This window comes from Uloborus diversus, chromosome 2 (genome assembly GCF_026930045.1).
Source record: "Uloborus diversus isolate 005 chromosome 2, Udiv.v.3.1, whole genome shotgun sequence".
Classification (NCBI taxonomy): domain Eukaryota; kingdom Metazoa; phylum Arthropoda; class Arachnida; order Araneae; family Uloboridae; genus Uloborus; species Uloborus diversus.
The window spans coordinates 15,040,002-15,053,989 of record NC_072732.1 but is presented as its reverse complement, the minus strand read 5'-3'; the positions used below and the strand labels follow the sequence as shown (position 1 = coordinate 15,053,989).

The 13,988-nt window shown below is 37.3% G+C and overlaps 1 protein-coding gene across 1 annotated transcript in view; it reads right to left on the bottom strand.

Annotated features, from left to right (window-relative positions):
- LOC129217747 (twitchin-like) overlaps positions 1–13,988 on the bottom strand; it is a 364,621-nt gene that overhangs the window by 103,027 nt on the left and 247,606 nt on the right. The window contains 10 exon segments of the mRNA XM_054852086.1: positions 419–626; positions 628–707; positions 2,654–2,783; positions 5,315–5,487; positions 6,062–6,267; positions 6,886–6,991; positions 7,722–8,000; positions 8,828–9,130; positions 10,423–10,722; positions 12,990–13,268. Coding sequence (XP_054708061.1) covers positions 419–626; positions 628–707; positions 2,654–2,783; positions 5,315–5,487; positions 6,062–6,267; positions 6,886–6,991; positions 7,722–8,000; positions 8,828–9,130; positions 10,423–10,722; positions 12,990–13,268 — 2,064 coding nt within the window.

Here is a 13,988-nt window from a genome sequence, read left to right as displayed (position 1 = left end):
TGAAAAGACTTTTAGATTTAGATTGTGATATCAGCGTTAAAAGGCTTAACACTCTCTAATTGTATAGTCTCAAGCAAAGAAGAATCAGAGGCAACATGATTCGGTTTCTTAAACTTATCAAAACGAAGGATCCTGACGCTCTAGATGTTTGTATGGAAAGTATAACCAGAAATTAATGTTTTAAAGTACTTAAAACTCTAGAAATACGGAAATGAGGAAACATTACCACTTTAGTAAAGTTCTTGGCACTTGGAACAGTTTGTCGGAAGAAGCTGCAACGATCAAGGGGGTATATAGCTTTAAGAAGAGTGCTTTTGATCTTCTCTGGGAGTAAATTAACTAATTATTACCTGACTCGTTGGTTCCAGAGCCTGTTTCTGGTGGTCATTTTTGTATTTTGTATTATATTTCAACTCACCATAGACCAGAACTGTGACGTCAGCAGAATCTTCTCCATGTGCATTCTTTGCTGTGATGGTGTACTTTCCACTATCTGATCTCTGGGTCACGGGTATGGAGAGCCCCACGCTGTCATCTCCAGATTCAGTCTGAATGCGATTGACCAATGGAAGAGGCTTGTCATTCATTGTCCAAGTGGTTGTGGGTGTTGGAGCACCTGTCAGGGGGCACGTTGATGCGCAAAGGATCACCAGCCTTGACACGTATGACCTTGCCATAGAGGCCGTCCAAGTGCAGTTTTGGCTTTTCTATAAAAAGAAATTATAATTTCTTTTAATTAAGATGACACATCATGATTAAAATGTCAAGAAATCCACTTAAAACAGGTAAAACATTAATCGCCTTAGTTTTTCTCATCTTTTAAATTTTAGCCGCTGAAAATGCACTGTAAAAAAATTCCGAAACGTTACTGAGTATTTCCGTGTAACGTGTCGGGATTTCAAATGGATTTTATCCACTTCCTGGAAAAATCAAGTGTCACTGTCAAAACGTTTCCTGAATTGCTACAAGTTGCACGAATGCACACTTCTCACTGGTTAGAAAAATATTTTTAGCTCTCAGTTTAAAGATTAACTTTGCGTATTTATAAAGTTAATCGGCTTCAGGTTACTTACGGCCCGTCCATACTGATTAAGCTCCCAAAGGGAACGAATAAGTGTGGACTTTTTTGCTTCGCAAGAGCTGCAGGCGAGTAAAGTTCTCGATATCTGCTTGCAATTCTGGCTTAGTTTTGGCCATGTTCACAATACTGCTTATGGAACTTTCTTAATAAATCAGGAAAAGGGCCAAGCAATTATATTAAACCTTCGAAAATTTACTCTTCAGTTCCAGAGACACGACTGGTTTCAAATAGGAAGATTTCTGAATTTTTTAAGGAGTTTCCGAGATAATTTCAGGAAGGTTACTGAATATTAGCGGAAAACTTTCCTGGTTTTCGCAAGATATGTTACTGACAGAAATTGGGCACATCAGCTGCCCTTTTTTTTTCCAGGAACGTTTCTGAATCGTTTTTACAGTGTGCGTTCCAAACAAATGAGCAGCATTTTTTGTAAAATGTTTAATTTTGGTGCAGTTTCAATTTTACCCATCAGTTTTCAATTACGACTAATAGCTTACTGTGATTTCAGTACTTTTTGTTCCATCAAAATTCATCGTTATTGCAGTCCACTACAGCAAATCAGCAAAACAATTTCAAAAAGCTAGACGAATTCTCTAAATTTACGATTCAATTTTCCGATTTCCGATTCCGAGTCACAACTGACTACAACTGTATTTATGTCGAGGACTGCATACTAAGTGCCTTGCCTCCATTATTTTTTATAACGATAGATGGCAGCACCATCACCGGATCGAACAGTTAATGAGAATTTAGAACTAGTCCAGGAGCTAATAGCTACCTGGTGCTAGCACCCCCAGAGATATCGTTCCACTTGGAGGACATTGAGACCACGAGCATATTTTACGTCGCCCAGTCCCCTTTAATGACGACGGTGGATCTTCGACCATCGAGGTTCGAACTCAGGACCCTCCGGCTCCGAATCCGACACTCTACCGATCGGGCTACCACGGCTCCGATTCAATTTTGTTTCTTTAAAAAATGGGTGCTTCAGAAGCCATTCGCATGTATTAGTTACATAACTTTTAAAAGAAAATGTGTCTGAATATAAGTATGCAACAGTAGGAGTTAACCCTTCAGAACGCTTTTTTTTTTAAATTTTTATTTATTTAAACCCCACCAATCACCACCGTACCAACCCCGGTGAGGGTTTAACCGGATGTGGTGACTGGGGGGAACACTTCCAGTCACCACATCCGGTTAAACCCTCACCGGGGTTGGTACGGTGGTAATTGGTGGAGTTTAAATAAATAAAAAATTTAAAAAAAAAGCGTTCTGGAAGGTTAACTCCTACTGTTGCATACTTATATTCAGAACGCTTATTTCTAATTCTTTATTCCAATCCTTACAGGAATCTTAGTTAATATTTATACATTTAAGGATTGTAGCGAATCGACAACCTACTGCCCACAAAAAAAATTCGGGTTGCGTTGCTCTCCAAATATCAGACCAATTTTATTAACATTATGATGGTCTATTTCTCTAAAAATATTAACCTCTTTGAATTTGTACTTATGTTGTCATAACCTCACCACACGATAGTCTGAAGGTAATTGCTCAAAAGTCGTTTACTTTTACCTTTCATAGGTTTGGCTATAATTGGCTTGGACGCTTCACTGGGCTGTCCCGCTCCGGCAGCATTTCGTGCTGTTATTCTATATTCGTATTGGTGTCCGTCAGTAACTGTGTCATCTACAAATGTACAGCTCTGGAAAAGAAAATGCGAAATTTTATATTTTAATTTGTATGAATTCAGAATGTTGCCACTGGCTAATCATTCAGAAATACATGTGAGGTTTCAAAAAGTAAGAAAACAAGGCCATGCAGCAAAAAAAAAATCAGGGATTACAAAAATACGAGTATATATAATGTAATGAATCAAAGGTACAAATAGGCGTGGTACAACTATGTAGGTACAACTATAGGTAACCAAAAGGTATATTTATAAACGAGGTATAACTAAAGGATATAACTAACAACCAAAGGTACAACTATGTTGAGAAGTACATAGAGGGGTACTTCTCTACATAGTCACCATACTTGTGGAGGCATTTGCTCCTGCGGTACACCAAACCATCGAAATCAGAACCGAAAGAATCATTGTCAAGGTTGTGAAACCACGTCAAAACGGCTATCTGTTTTGAAAGGCTGACTTCCCAAATGTTTCTTTAAAGATCCGGACAGATGGAAATCACTTGGCGTGAGGTCAGGTCTCTATAGAGCAGAGCTGTCCAACTGGCGGCCCTTCTTATTCAGCATATTTCTTTTTTCGACACTTTATGATATCAAGAAACATTCGAGACTACCATTCTTGGTCAAGCCGGGGTCCTCGAAGTTTCCTCTTGATCGCTCTTTTTCTCCTTCCATTGTATTGTGGGAAAAAGGTACAGGACATCAAAGCTCAAGGTCAAGCAGTCATACCTTGCACGCAGGTGTTCAAACGAATTCCTACAAATAGTATTGCCTCGCGTTGGCGGAGGGAGACAGGGAGGGAAGGGAGAAATATTTCAGATAAGCAAAACCAGCCTGCAATTGGTTAAAAATAAAGACCCCCCCCCCCTCCCGACTGACTCCACTTCCTTTGTTGATTTCGAAAAAGGAAGTTTTGGAAGGACATATTTATGCGAAAGTGCTTTTCCGGCGATGAACTTTATCAAAAATCTTCACAGGAGCTCTTTCTCCAACAGTTCACCGTTTGATTGTCTTCGGCTAGCAACGACAAGCAACGATGTTGACTAAGCAACAAATAAATACCTTTGTGCCGAGAGCTAACAGGAAATATCCAACGTTTTTTAGCATTTTATAGAATACACGTGTTTCGGGATTTCAAGGAGACCCTTTTTCAATTCAAAGGTGTGAGCTTCTAGATGTAAAGACACTAAGTAAAAGCAATGAAAATGGACAGCAGACAGCTTTAAGTATCAAGATAAGCAACTGACAAAAGCAAAACAAGAAAAAAGGAACTCAAAGTCAAAATTTATTGTATGATTCTCTCAATCATGCAATCAAACCCTTGCACTGAAAACGATGTAACAAATCTCGTGTAACTGTGGCCGTTTGCGGTCGGGCGTGGTCGTGTAACAACAAAACACCTGTTGTGCGCAGTCCTGGTCATTTACGGAGAATTCCCTCTCGCAATCGACCCAGGATGGCACAATTATGGACAATATTCTCGGTCAACCATGTTTCCGTCATCGCAGTCTTCTTCTAAGTGACATTTTTCCTCTTAGTGGACCCAGCTCTATCTACCAGCACCGTTTGAAAATTCTTTGTTATCTTCAGCGTGATTTTTATTCTTACAGAGAACCTGCACGTCCATCATAGCTGTTTAATACACCGAAGACACAAACCTTACTGCTGAATACACCTACGTACAAGCGACTATCAGATTCAAATGTCCGTTTATCGTGTCTTAAAAATTATTATGATTTCAAAATTACTTTACATCTAAAAAGATAACAACATACATAACGATACATTTCTAGACCACAAAGCTAATCTGCGACTAGAGTGCGCAATTCTTTGTCCCGAAGACAGAAACCGGCTGTCGACATCAGAGATGTAGTATTAATTAAATACAAAATGAGAAATTCGTTCCGTGAACAACTGAGACCACCCAATAGACGCGCAAGCGTCCAAAAGCGTATGCGCTCAAGCTACTTTTTCTTCATTTTTCATCGAAAGCGGGGGAAAATATGCCTTCAAAATGGTACCTTACTTTTTGACAACGTATTATGGAAGTTATAGCGTTCCCACAAAAAATAAATAAATAAATAAATAAACATCTTTGAGAAATAATACATGTGATGTGGTTGGTATAACTTTTTTTTTCAACTTTAGAGCACAATTTTACGCTTCAGATATGATGCATAAAGAAGCAAAGGGATATGCCAAAACTAAACACTTGTTTATAAGTAGCGCAAATTATTGGAGAAAATCTCATTAATTTTGAGACAAGATGTGGTACTAGTAGTACCTAGGTAGTACCTCTCAGCATGATTTAGAAAAATTTTTTTAATGTAATCCTACCTAAGGTGTATGAACTTCACTCGCGTTTTACTCAAAAAATCCACTTACATCCCTTAGCTTTTCACTGGATCATACATTATTTCATTGAAACTCAAGAAAATGTACTATTATCGAGGTGGTGATGGTGGCTTTTCCCTTTTCAAATAAAATTACGCGTACAGTTTTATAGAATTGCATACTGCATATATATATATATAACAGCAGTCTTACCGGTGTTGGGTGCTTGTTCACTTTAACCCATCGGTTTGACTTCTTGTCTTTCCTTTCAATGTCGTACCCAATGATAGGTGAACCACCATTCGACCTAGGAGGATCCCATTTCAACTTGATGAAGTCGCGATCATAATCCACCGGTTCTGGCTGTCCTGGTCTGCCTGGAACACCTAATAAATAGTAAAAAACATGTTTCAGAATATAAAAAAGGTTGTAAATTGTCGAAGTGAGACTGACGTGTATAATTTTCTTTTCGTTTTCATTGAATATCAATATTAAAATATTTAAATTTGTGATTCATGAAAAGATGCAGTTAGACAATAGGCAAGTTTTATGATCAATTTAATTTTATACCCAATACTTTCATGGTACATCACCTCGTTGCTAGACGAGTAGATTAGGTCAACTATTGATGTGGACTTCAGGAAAGATTAATAGCCAGAATTGAAATATTGTTTTCTAGAAAGTATTTTGTTTCTTTTATAGAGTACAAGAAACTTGTTTACGTAACTATCTTGTTTTAAAGATTTTAAGAGTCGTTTTTATAAAAACGTCATATGTCTGAAACATAAAAATGATGTATTTTTTTTTTATGCCTTAACTAATGAAGTTACTTTATATGATTAATATCATGCACGCGTAAATATTGTGACATGCCTGAATAAATGTATGGTCAAGCAAAAAGGTCACAATTTTCTAAAACAAGGGTTTTCTTTTTAGTTACGCGTAATAAAAGAGACTTACCATATGGACTTTTGGCGACGACAGGCTTGTCCGTGGTCAGCGGTTCAGAAATGCCATTTGCATTCTGAGCCATGATACGAAACTCGTACTCAGTACCTTCCGTTAGTTTGGGCACAACACAGTTGTGGCTGGTGGGGTTGACAAAGGCAACGGCCGGGAGCCAGCTGCCTCCGCGAGTCTTGTCCCTCTTCTCAATAATGTAGCCACTACATAAAAGAATATCATTTCAATGAGCTATTGATCTTAACAAATAATATATACTAAAAATGTTCATACAATGGGAAGCAGGATCATTTAGTTCTGTACGAATATTTTGTTTGAGAATTGCTGAAACAATTGCTTTAAATTGAAGTTAAAATTTAAGTAGTAATCGCCAAACCACTTGAGCGATGGAGTGTCCGGCAGAAGAGTATATGATACAAAAATTTTCAGTAAAAGCCAAAAAAAAAAAAATTAAAAGCATTTGCAACTGTCCAAAGTCAAATCATACTTGAAAATCACCCACTGTTGATTTTGATCAACTTACAATTTGGTACATAACATTGCTCGATATAAGCACATGTCTTTCTGACACACACACACACTGCTCTCTCTATGTTATGTTCATCGTCATCACGTTTACTGCAGTTTGAAGACATCTAATATCGCTAAATTTCGACATTAAAATCCAACACAAATATGTTTTCCACATTTTATTTGACCCGCTTCATAAAAAAAAAAAATCATTCCGAAAAAAGGGAGCAAATGCCCTTTTCCCAGATCCCCATTCAATTGTGTTAATATTCATCCCAGTAAGTAAATCTTAAGACTAAATCTGTACTTACGTCAAAGGACTGCCACCGTCATCCTTGGGTGGTTTCCACGCCAATTTCACTCGGTCTTTGTCAACTTCGTCGATGTTAAGTGGACCTTGTGGTGGCCCGGGTTTGTCTTGAATGAAAAAAGGAGAAAAAAATGTAATTGGCTATAGCTATAATATTGCAACAACTCAATAACATATAATAAATCATCAGCTATGTTTATTATGTTGCAAACTTTAATTACTAAGAAATAATTGAGTTCTCTTTTTCCTTACGAAAGTGGCTTTGATTTCAGTGGCATGAATATGTAAATTCAAAGTTGTTGTTTCCGGGGATTTAATGACTATCGGTTGTTTGAACCGTATTTAATGGTTATAAAACATCAACCCATGCATAGCACACGAAGCATTACTATACCGTTACATGGGTGTGGATTTCAGCTGATAATACTTCCTCTTCATGTAAATCGTATTAAATCGCTGAAATGATGTAACCTTTAAGCAAGACATTTAAAGAAAATATTAGCGTCACTTGAAGTGTGTGACTAGTGTTCAGAAACTAGTTTTAGACCAGGAGAACACATGGTTATTTCATAAATTCGATTCAAACCACAAACAAATCGAATGTTTTTTTTTTTTTTAATTATTTTTAACGCCTCTTTATTTAAATAAGGAAGTAAAAGGAAAAGAAACGAACGTGTCTATATTCGTTTTGCAAATTTGTTTACTGATTCTCTTTATACTTTTACCCTAAATCTGTCAGTTAAATTAACCGAAAAAACTAGTTGTGGCCTGGAAGCAATGAAGTAATACAGAATGCAATTGGTTAATTTCATTTAAAAACAAAAATATTCAACTTACCTAATACATTGACATCGAGGATACCGCTGTCTTTACCGTGGGCATTCTTGATCGTCAATACGTAAGGTCCCGAATCTGTCCTCTTTGCATCGATAATGTTGAGAATGGTGTGGTCACTGAAATTCGAAATGGTCACTCTGTCCTCCGTGACGACAGGTTTTCCGTGCAATGTCCATTCCACTTCGGGAGCTGGCTCGCCAACGAATTTAATGTCCGCCGTCAGTGTCAAACCTCCGCGAACTTTCATTTCACGCATGGGAGTGGTAATCTTGGGAGCCACTGGAAGATTTAACATAGTTCAATATCTTGAGTTGTAGAATATTTTTGATTAGATGCACTTCTACAATGAGTATATCTTATATTAGTAAACATGAACATTCCTAAAAATTTAGAGAAACATGAAAACCTGAACTAAAAGTACTTCAGTTTAGTTTAACCTACGCCCATCTACGACTGTTCAACCACTAACATCCAGGCAACAAAAGTGACAAAACTCAAAAAAAAAAAAAAAAAAAAAAAAAACAGAATTGGAGAAAATCAAGGTTTTAGGCAATATTACTTTTAACTGACTTATTCTCAAACACTACAATACGCCAAAAACGAATATGATTGTTACTGGTTGGTAAAATTGGTCTACTGTCCGCCTCTGGCAATTGAGCTCCGTTGCCCGACCGATTAAACGATTACATTTGTTGAAATGGGGGTGAGGAAGAACGGCTTAAGAACTTGCGGATTTAGTTTTCAGTGTTATTGCTCATTTGGCGAACAATATAATTTAGGTAAGAAGTAGCATGTGGAACAGGACTTTCTTGCCAATAAAAGGGTTGCAATGATCGCACAACTCTGCGCCGAACAATTCCTCTTCTCACTTATGGCTCACCCTTGGAAGAAATGGACTTGTTCAAGGCCATAGCTCAACTTCTCAGAGGTGAACAGTAAATCAATGGCGTGTACTGAAATCTTGAAAATTGTTCTAATAAATTATGAAGTTTCAATGATATATCACCATTTATCATATCCTTTATTCCTCACGACCCATCCGTTATGTAAACTAACTTAAAGAATTAGGTTTTAAGATAATGACTCAAAAGTCAAAACGAACTTACAGAATTTTGGTTTGGCCGTCACGAAATCAGACGGTTCACTCGGCTCACTCTCACCAGCCTTATTAGCAGCAATGACTCTGAATTCATAGTCGTTGCCTTCTGTCAGCCCAGGAACAGTAGCTTTTGTCTGCGAAGCAGGAACGTCGGCAGCTTTGGTCCACACAGGGGAGCCCCGTTCCTTCTTTTGGATGATGTATCCCGTCAGAGGAGCACCACCGGTGTCTTTTGGAGCTGTCCACGAAAGATCCACTTTGTCCTTGTCGTAATCTGTTACCTGCGGTTTGCTTGGGGATTGAGGTGGTTCTATGAAAAGGTAAATGCCGATCATTAATCAGAAAGAAAGAAGTCAAGCATAACATTTCAAACAATAACTTCCTCCCAAGGATCAAAATATTTTAATCTGTAAAGCAGGGGTTGTCAAACTTTTTCGACTCATGGCACCCTTTGAAGAGCGTGCTCATCAGATGACTCATAAAACCTTTTAAAAATTTAAACAAGTGAAAACTTAAACTTTTATTCTATTTTTCAGCAGTTTTAACAAAGAAAGACGGTTTAATATGTTTCAGGAATATAAATTAGGCTTCACAAGAGCAACAAATAACTTTTTTTATACCAGTAACCTATAGTGATCCATGTTGAAATGAAACTTACCGTAAAATGAGGTCAGGTATTTTTGACATTACTCTCCAGTAATAACTTTTGCTACCTGGTTTCTGTTGTTTCTCTTGCCTGGTAATTAGAAACTGCTTGTTGATAACACTTTATCATCAGTTAATGTTTCTGATGACGATGAAGTCACGATATAGCAAATTTTTACTATGCTGAATCAATGAATGGATGACCTTATTAGTGTATAAGACCTTATTATGCACACCCACCTTAAATATATATTGATACCATGGACACTGCGCGGCACCCCTCGTCTCCTCCTACGGCATCCAATTTGAGAACGCCTGCACTAAAGCATACCTTAAAATATTTTTTTTAGATTATTTTTCTTAATTGTTTCATTTGCCCTTACTTATAATTATGGCCTTACTTACTGGTGAATAACCTTAGTTTAATATATCTCTAACTTATATATATCTAATTAGATTTTCTGGCAATTGCTTTAAAGCAGAATGAACCGAAGTTTCAAATTTCAAAACAACTTTTTCGACTCGTGGCACCCTTTGAAGACTTAGAACTTACTCACGGCACCCCAGTCCATCTCTATTATGTAAGATAAGTGCACCAAATAAGACCACTCTGAGGTTCACAACCAAGTGTCTCGCTCATTTATGATCGAATGGGATCCAGCTTTAGCATGCTCATCAGATGACGCATAAAAACTTTTTACCTTTAGGGGTGGTCCCAGGAAGGTTCTGAAACTTTCAAATTCAACACATTTACTTTGATATTTTGACTATATATGAGCAATTTTCTACAAACCATTCCAATTATATCTTGGCGTATGCTTAACATTAGCGCTTCATCAACTTTGCACATATTTAGCAGTTTAACAGAGGTTTAACTGAGAAAAACACTAGAAGTCAAGGATTCAAAAATATTTTTTGGCAGTTTTAAGCAATGAAGGTGTAAAATTTCATACTTACCGAAAGCATCTTTGGCAACAATAACTTCCTTCGTTTCGAGAGGATCTGACTCACCAACTTCGTTCACAGCTTTAACCCTGAATTGGTACCTCTTTTTGTAGATGAGCTTGGGAACTTTAAATTTGAGGTCAGGGGTGGTTCCGACTTCGGTCCAGGTACCGCGGGAAGTATCCATCTTCTCTACCAAGTAGTGTTTGATGGGAGTACCACCGTCGTCTTTGGAGGCCTTCCAGCTCAAGGACGCGGAATCTTTGCAGACATCTGATATGCTTAAAGGACCTTCAGGTGGAGTGGGTCGATCTGAAAAAAGAAAAAAAATGAATGAATTTCATTACTAGCATGATAACTGACGGCTTTTACAGCCCGTATCAATTTCACAGTAGAGTCTCAAAAATTCGGTGCTTGATACCAGAGCGAATCCGGAAAACTCAGCCATACTTTGGCCGGAAGAAAAAAACTCCAACTAAAAAAGCGATTTATCCGTGGCCTTTCATCACAAAAAAAATTCAACGAGGAATAATGTTTAAATGGATCATAACGCGTTAATCCTGATTGTCTACGTCACCAATATCAGAATCGATTGTACTGCTTCTTATTGGCTAGCTTTTTTCTCTTGAGAGAGCATTTGATTTGTTTATTATGTTTGTCACAAGGCATACAAGTTCAGAACGAAGTGGCACTTAATACTGATGTGATTTGTATATCATTTTGAACAGATGTTTTCCATTTCCTTTCTCCATCACATTTCAGTTTCTCACAAACACTTCAAAGATCGAAACATTTTGTCCTTAAAGTTCAAGAAAATTTCACAAAAAAAGGTAATCAAACATGTCAGTACATAATTACTTGTCGTTTTCAGTAACACAACATAGACTAGATGATTGAAATCATTAATTTGAGAATTGTAAAAAGCAGTTGATTAAAGCAGCATTTTGACCCATTAAAGCGCAATATTTTCAGAAACAATTAAAACGCCAAATCAAAACACAAATACTATATTGCGTTCGTCTGTTGCCGCGCCACAAGAAACCTCTTTATCAATTCATAAAGTTTTTGAAGACTTGTGGGAGAATTGATCTTAAATTCCTCGAATTTCTTTCCTTCCAAAGCTTCCACTTTTATGCTTTGATAAGAAGATTCTTTGTGACCCCAAAACACGTGTATGCAGTGCTTTGTGATTTTATTACATTGCTTTTACCATTTATTGTGATTGACAAGTGATTATTTCGCTAACGTTGCAAACTTTTCACGCCCAAAATACTATTATCCTTGTCCCTTACATAAGCTATTACGGAAGACAGATAGCTAATAGAAAAACAATTGTTTGTCAATTACGTATTGCCTTTCTAGTTTGCAAAAACCAAGACAATGCTCTGTTCTATACACTGTAAAAAAAATTCCGAAACGTTACTGAGCATTTCCATGTAACGTTTCTGGATTTCAACGGTTTTTATCAATTTCCTGGAAAAATGAAGTATCATTGTCAAAAGGTTTCCTGAATTGCTACAAGTTGCATGAATGCAGACTTTTTCACTATTGTGAAGAATATTTTTAGTTCCCAGTTTAAAGATTGGTTGAGTGTATTTATAAAGTGTATCGGCTTCCGGACAATTGCGACCCGTCCCGACTGATTGAGATACTAAAGGGAGAAAATAAGTTCGTGGACTAAGTAGGCTTGCAAGACGTACAAGCGAGCAAAGCTCATGATACTTGCTTGCTATTCTGTTTTAGCTTTCGGCCACGTTTGCAAAACTGCGTTTCGAACTTCCGTGATAAATCAGGAAGGTGCCAAGCAATTATATTGGAACTACTGAAGAATGCTCTGCAGTTCCAGAAACACAACTTCCTTTAAACTTCTTTACTAATAATAAAGCTGAAAGTCTCTCTGTCCGGAGGATGTCTGTAGGATGTCTGTGACGCGCATAGCGCCTAGACCGTTCGGCCGATTTTCATGAAATTTGGCACAAAGTTAGTTTGTAGCATGGGGGTGTGCACCTCGAAGCGATTTTTCGAAAATTCTATGTGGTTCTTTTTCTATTCCAATTTTAAGAAAAAAAATATCATAAGATGGACGAGTAAATTACAAAATTATCATAACGTGGAACCGTAACATGGGCAGAAGCCAATTGGCGAGATACGAAATTATCATAACGTGGAACCGTAAGATGGTTACAAGCCAACTGGCGAGAAAATTCACCATACATTATTTGCTAATATACAGGCGAACCAAAAGACCTTTTGATTGTTCTATTACGGGCAAAGCCGTGCGGGTATCACTAGTTCTTAATAAATCAGGAAGGGCCAAGCAATTATATTATACCTTCGAAAATTTACTCTGCAGTTCCAGAAACACAACTTCCTTTAAACAGGAAGATTTCCGAATTTTTCAGGAGGCTTCCAGGATACTTTCAGGAAGGTTACTGAATTTTAGCGGAAAACGTTCCAGTTTTTTTTCAAGATATGTTACTGGCAGAAATTGGGCACATCAGCTGCCCATTATATTCCAGGAACGTTTCTGAATCGTTTTTACAGTGTATGTGAAACAATAAAAATGATTCCGAACATACCCATGACTGTAACATTCGCTGTAGCAGACACGACGCCTGAGGTGTTTTGCAAGGTGAGTGTGTATTTCCCAGAGTCAGATCTTTCGGAATTGGTGATGTCCAAGGTGGTTTGAGAGCTTGTGCTTGTAATTTCGATTCGCTTTGCGACTGCAGGTTTACCGTTAATGGTCCAAGTCACAGTTGGAGTGGGTTCTCCTTTGATGGGTATTATGTAGTTGATAGGGCGACCAACCCTTACTTTTAAATCGCGCAGTAGAGATGTATCCAAGCTCGGTGTCACTAGAAAGAGAAATAGTTCAAAAATTAATTGAAACAAACTTTTCAATAAGATAAATAAATACCTTTGTGCTGAACAGTAAAGTAAGAAAAACAACGTTGAAAAAAGTACAAATTTGCCAATTACAGCAGACACGTGATTCGGCGTTACAGGGAACGCCTTTTTCAATGCAAAAAGTAATGAGCTTATGGATGAAAAGACATCCGTCAAAAGCCAAGAGCAGATAAGCATGCAGCTTAAAAGATAAAAATAGCGGATTAGCCAAACACCAATGAGAAAATTATAAACCGATCAGGAACCAAACTTTTAGAAAACATGTATTTTACTTCCGAATTGCACTTATTTAAAAATGACAATGTTATGCTTAATTGGAATTCCTACTGAGTTAAATATACATTAGTTAAGCGAAGGAGAGACAGTTTAGACGGGTCAAAAAATCCCCTTTTTTTTGTCAAAAAATGTTAGTAAAACTATTCAAAAATATTTTGCCAAAATTCCAGTGAAACATTCCGATTAGTTCCGATGCTAATGAGCACTTAAGTGACTGGAGATTCAAACACGTTTTTTTCAAACTCATTTTTCTCGAAACAACTTTTTTCAACTGGGGGCATTCTAGTTCAAAGAACTATTGATCAATCTTTCTGAACATTTGAGTGAATATTTTTAATTCAATTATACTTCTATATGAACCTAACTCTGGGATGATATCTGTAATATTTTTT